This window comes from Seriola lalandi, unplaced genomic scaffold (assembly GCF_002814215.2).
Source record: "Seriola lalandi dorsalis isolate HSWRI2012SDOR001 ecotype SW California unplaced genomic scaffold, Sedor1 jcf7180002054861, whole genome shotgun sequence".
NCBI classification, from domain to species: domain Eukaryota; kingdom Metazoa; phylum Chordata; class Actinopteri; order Carangiformes; family Carangidae; genus Seriola; species Seriola lalandi.
The window spans coordinates 434,857-441,322 of NW_019525414.1; the positions used below are offsets into that span (position 1 = coordinate 434,857).

General features: G+C 39.3%; 1 protein-coding gene across 1 annotated transcript in view; it reads right to left on the reverse strand.

Annotated features, from left to right (window-relative positions):
- Positions 1-6,466, reverse strand: part of LOC111670708 (ephrin type-B receptor 2-like) — a 34,455-nt gene that overhangs the window by 26,758 nt on the left and 1,231 nt on the right. The window contains exon 5 of the mRNA XM_023427553.2: positions 1,636-2,320. Within this exon, the coding sequence (XP_023283321.1) occupies positions 1,636-2,320 (685 nt within the window). The remainder of the gene's footprint in view (positions 1-1,635; positions 2,321-6,466) is intronic.

A 6,466-nucleotide genomic window follows, 5' to 3' on the forward strand; every position in this document is an offset into this window, starting at 1 on the left:
GCTAACTAACCAAATTATATGAACAGAGAAAACCATGGTATAAAAGTTGAGAAAAATACAACTAAAATACAGTGGCAAGAAAAATAAAACTCACTCTTTGAAAGATCAGATCTTTATCTCAGTTACATTAATGAACAAACACACTCTATTTGAAAACATGATTCAAACTGTCTCAGTGTAGCTTGAAACAGACTGTGAACCCCTCATCAACAGAGGCTAACTGAAGACAGGAGTTATATATCAGTCAGTCAGTCAGTCAGTCAGTCAGTCAGTCAGTCAGTCAGGGAAACCAGATTGGAGGTTTAAATGGTTAGACACACTTTGACTTAAAAACATCACTCAAAGATTTAGAGAAACATCAGCTGATGTGAACCAGTCCTCACAACAAAGATCTCAGAGACTGAGGATGAAGAAGAGGTGATGAGCATGAAGCTGAAATGGTCACAGAGTTGAGATCATCATCAGTCCACAGGCAGACAAACTGTATATAGATGAAGATGATTCAGTTCTGTGGCTGCTGTTACTCCGTCAGTAATGTAACAAAGAAGCTCGGAGTCACAGCTGAAGGCTTAAAGCAATCATTTGAGCTGGTTCGTATCTCTGTTCATGAGTCAGCCACACACACATCATGGAGCATGGAGTACTGCCATGGACACCACAGAGGAAGTTGGTGCATTACTGACCTGAAGTAAGTCAAAGAGCAGCTTGACTCTCCACAACACTACTGGAAAATGTTTGATGGACTGGTAAGACCAAGGTTGAACTGTTTGAAGAACATGCAGCTCTATGTGTGGACTCAAATTGAAATAGTCTGAGAATAAAAAACTCCATTGTAGTTAGGATAAAATATTGGCGGACAGTTTTTGTAAAATTTTTTTAATTGATGTTCTTTGTTTAGCCATTGGAACTGCAAACAGACACATTGACAGGCTATAGCAGTTGTATGGCAGTTGTCTATAGCAGTTGTATAGCAGGGCTTACAATGTAAAGCCTTGGGCTAGGGAAATTAATCTTACAATAACTACTGACAAGGTGCTCCAAAAAGGCACCAAATTTCCAGTTTCTCTGTGGCCATGTGCAGTGGGCTGTTCTTTTACAGTGTGTATTTGTACACATGCTCAGCAAAATGATGCTGCCTTGTCAGTCAGTGCTGCTGTCTCCATGCTGAAAAATCTCAACAAATACTGTATTGAGTGATATTCATGCTCCCCACACAATGAATTCTAGTGACTTCCACGTTTCATCACTGACTGACTGAATGTCTTCAAAAATAACAGAGGTCCAGGTATTTCAATGCATAAGTGAAACCTTTGCCTTGCTAATGGCTCTAGTACATTAGAAATAAAAAATTCTATAATCATGTTTTGATTACATTTTTGTACACGGTGCAATACTTGCTGAGATATTATTATTTATAATTATTATAATTATTATTACTATGTTTTATTAGTCTTGACCAATGTGCCTATATTTTCATTCCCATACTGCTACTGAGGCTAAAACCACTCAATTATAGTTAACAGTAAAATTTCAGTTGACTAAATGAAATGTTCAGCATCTGACACAAGAAGATACAAATCTGCTGTGGCATGAAATGAAGAAAAGTAAACAGAAGTAGCAGTGGCAGGTTCCTACCTCTGCAGAGTGTACCGTTGTCCACCACTTCATAGCCAGCTTTGCACATGCAACGCCCGATGGGTACCATCCATTCCCCATCCCCATTACAGTACAGCTTAATGGGTACATCCACCTCCTCCCCATTGGGAACACACACCCCTCTGGCAGCCACCAGTGAGGTGCTCTCTGCTCCAGACAGAGTCTCAGGGAAGACGGCACCATTCTGGATCACTCTGGGACATTTTCTGTAGAAGACTCTGACAGCAATGAGTGACATGCAGGCACCGTAATCCTGGAAAGCGAGGTAGAAGCCATTGCGCGAAACAGGTCCAAAACTCCGGACTTCACTGTTAATCTTCATGATGCGTCCACCGAGATCAACCTGAGAGAAGCTTTCATCAGCTGCTATAGTGTCCACTTTCACCCAGGGGTTCTCCATCCAGGATGGGGATGATTTAGTAGCCATGTCTGAGTCTGACTCATAGTAGTACAGGTTGAAGGTCTCCTTGCAGGAGCCAGGGACATTGGGTATAGAACTGCAGTCACGCACTGAGAACTTCATCTGGACGTGGATGCGCTGAGCACCACGGCGGCGGATGTATTTGGTGCGTACCCAGTTGTTCTGGCTGCTATCAAAGACATTGCACACCTGGTATGTTCGTATGGTGTTCATGTGTTCATCATAGCCGCTGACTTCTTCCCACTAAAAGAAAGACAAAAAACAAAACTACAGTGACACAGAACAGACACAAGTACAAAACCACAAATACTTTGACAGTAACAGTTACTTTCCAAACCATAACACCAAAACAGGTCTTTTATCATTATCTACCAGGCTTGAAATTCATGACAGTGTTTAAAAAGAACCCTCATGTCGCGATCACTCAGAAGCATCAGAAATACAAATGTTTACATGCTGAATAATAGTGCCTGTTTTCTTTTTGTCCTTTTTTTTCAACCAGTCGTTTTGAACACAATTATGATTATTGTCAAGGAACAGGATGAACTGAAAGACCCTAACTTCCTCCCAAAACCAGCCTAGAAGCCAGAAATGGCCATTTTATTCACACAACAGACATTTGAAATGTTTATTATGGCAGAGCATAGTTAGACATTGGTTTCAAGTTCATCACCCCCAATATCTCTATGTGAACATAACTGTGGGGAGTGATGAGCAAATATCTTAACCCCCCAGGCCAGACACTGCAGGTGGATGCTGTGGTGGTGGTGGTGCTGAAACAACAGGCAAATGGTGAAAATTAGCTTCTCTTACTGTTCCAATCTCCATGATGTTGAATTTTATTGCAACAACATAAAGTAAAACTAGAAAAGGCATGTGAATGCTGAGAGCTGAATGAGGTTGCAGCAATGCTGAATAAGCTGAAGCAACTACTGAAGCAATGCTGAAGTAGCTGACACAATGACTGAATATTAAAAGCAGAACTTGTAAGCTGGAAGTTGAATGGAATGAAATGGTTGTAAAAGGGCTGAGTTGTTGATAGAAAGTGTAACAAACACAACAAAACTGTACAAAAATATACAAAATGTATGAAACAGAAAAAAAGATCAGTTGAAAGCTAAGTGGCCTAAATTAAGAAAAATAAAGAAATGTACAGGCGAAACTCATAATATCACACCTGAAAGAGATTTCTGACACCATGGTTAAAATGGCTGCTAAAATAGTTGAAAAAGCAGCTCATATTAATTAACTCATTGCTTCAAAAATTATACATATTATCAAAAAGTGGAATATAAGCATAAATCTCCTGAAGAAGCTACACATTTTGATAGTTGAACAGTTTATGTAGCGCAAAGTATGCTGGAGAGGTTAACAACCAAGGAAAGTAAGTTACAAGTGTAACACCAGTGGAGTAGGCTCAGATGTTTGCTGCTGTATTTACTGTCGTACTGTCCAGTCTGAACTGTAATCTATGTAAACTCTATGAGTACTAACTTGTAAACAGCTTTCTGCCTGTGTGTCTGTATGTCTATGTTACTCTGTGTGTGTGTGTGTGTGTGTGTGTGTGTGTGTGTGTGTGTGTGTGTGTGTGTGTGTGTGTGTGTGTGCATGTGTGAGTGAGAGAGAGAGAGGCTGGCTGTGGAAGACACAGAACTCACACAAATCTGAGGGAGAAAGGAGTCAGCGAACCTCCCAAACTCCTGCCATTTAATATAAAATGGTACATAATATCAGCAAAATTATCATACCTACAACTTGACAACAAATGATGTTAGACACTCCAGAATCACAAATGTATTATTCAGAATCACTTTGGGATCATCTTACATCACCATATCTCAACTGCTGTCTTCTATGTGGGACTAATTTGTCGACCATAGGGACCTGGCCCCATTCTGATGGTTTTAGGTGAGCAGATGTACAGGGTGGGCAAAATAGTTTGTCAAACCCACATTAATGTTTTTTTCTGCACAAATCAAGATTGTGATTGAGATACATTTTTTGATATTTTCCTCACAAATGAAAATAATTTCTGATTGACTAAAAACTAACAAAGCCTTAGTTGCCATAATGTAGCCCTGCTAATTTATAAGTCTTAGTCAAAGTATGTATGCCCTTAGGAAAAGATACAGCTCTATTGTTTCATCTGCTGTGGTGGGTGGGAGTGGGAAGTTCTCTGCCATTAAAAGGCAACACATCATGAGGTCCTCTCTGTTGGCATTCTTGTTTACAAGCCTCCACTGTTTCCTGCCCTCCTCTTTTTGTTTAAATCAGGAATAAAAATATGTCTGTGACAAGCAACGTGAAAATGAAGCCAGCAAGCTCTTAACAAAGTTGTTTGCCTACAAGATTAATAATGATGTTTGGATGATATTGTTGTGAAAAGTGAGCTACAAGACTGCTGCTTAGCCTACATGATTAATATCTTGTAGCACTCCCGAAGGAATTTAATGGGATTGTTACTGTTAAGTGTAGCCTGCTCCTTTTCATTTTTTAGTTTGTGTCAGACTCTGGCTGTGAGTGGCAGTTTGGGAGCATTTTAGATGCAGCACTTCAATGAACAGGGGAATGAAAGTCACTTATGGATCCCAGTTAGCAATAGGTGCACTCAATTTGGATGTCCCTGCTAAGCGGCGAAGGCGGAGCAAAAACGTTTAAAAGGAATGTGAGCAGTATCTGTAATAAATCCTAAGTGTAGTAACTGCAACTATGACAACAAACAATAAATCAGCAAAGCCAAACTTCAAAATCTCCTTTACACTTGCTGCATTGTGATGGGGATTCAATGACAATCTCATCATGATTTAGTTAAAATAGTGGTTAGCTATCATTGGATCAGGTCAACAAAACTGGCATGTGCCTATGTTATACTTGAGATATTGGATAGCTACTGTTGTACTCACTGTGCCTGGATTTTAAGTGCAAATGTTGCCTACAAAAATGTTGATAAAGGGTTGGTTTCTTGAAGACCTGGTCACTCTCTCTCTCTATCTCACACACACACACACACACACACACACACACACACACACACACACAGATAGAAACACAGACAATCTAACATACCTAAGTGATAATCAAACTGCACAGTACATTCTGCTTGTCAAAGACAAAGAAGTCTCCAGTGAAACAGTCACTGTCTTTCATTTGCTGGAAACTTATTACTTATCTACTGTTGGACATGATGCGTTCTCAAAAAAGCCTATCAGGTCTGGATCCTTCAGGTCTTTTCTCTGTCTATGCTCCACACCATGGTGGTCGAGAAACTCCAACAAATGTCTCACTGTACTTTGGGTCACAACATACTCAGCTGCAGTTCAAATGGTATAGCTTGTATCCATAGAGCCACCCCTGCCCCTCCAGCTGAACAATGAAAAATGATGCTTCCTCCAGTAGCTTGGACTCATTCTTTCCTATGTACAGCCCCATGCATTTTAAAATCCATCTTAGTTTATGCATATTTATCACAATGTCATCCACCGTGCTCAATAGCAGCAGAAACTCACCATGTCTCAACCCAAGCATGAGACAGAACTTGATTAAATCCTGCAAATGAGCCATATTCTTTCATTTATTCTCAGCACACTGTTTCCTTTGAAGTTTTGATATTTTAACATGACACGTTTCATGTTATAATATAAATGATCAAGTTATAATGTGAAATGTTTTATATTATAACAAGTTATCATGTTATAGCGTGGAACGTTAAAATATAAATATTATATTGGTATAACAAGAAAGGTTTCTTGTAATTACGTGAGTATAAGTTTATATGTCGTAATAACGTGAAAATATATTGTTATAACGTGACAAACATCTTGTTATAACAACATACTTTTGACGTTATAATGTGATACTGATTCTGATTCTTTCTGGCAGGCAAGCAATACACCCACAACATTGTAACATCATATTGTATTTTATTGTATGCTTTATTTGTTTTTTTCTTCTCTGGACTTAAACAACTGTTTTGAGGAAGTCTTCAGTTATCAAAATAAGAGCTATGAAATGTTTGGTCCATTCTCTGTGATTGTCATAAGTCCTGTTTCTAGCAGAAAGTCCTCAGAAAACTTGACAGTGTCAGTTTTCCACTGTTGATAGATCACACAGTGATAATCTGTGACTGCACTGATATATGACTCAGGATGTTGAACTCAATGTATATATCCTAACGTCAGGTGGGTGTGACAGTGACAGTTCACCAAGGAGACTGCTGCCCCTTGGTAATCAGAAGGTGGCTTACATAAAAGGAGGCTCTGATGCAGCTGTTATTTTCTCTGACAGAATGAGCATATTTAGGTGGGAAGTGATCTTCGAATTTCAGGGGTTTGGTTCCAATTCAGAATTTAAGTTTTTGTTAATTCTCCCTCATCTTTATTTTTCTCACTA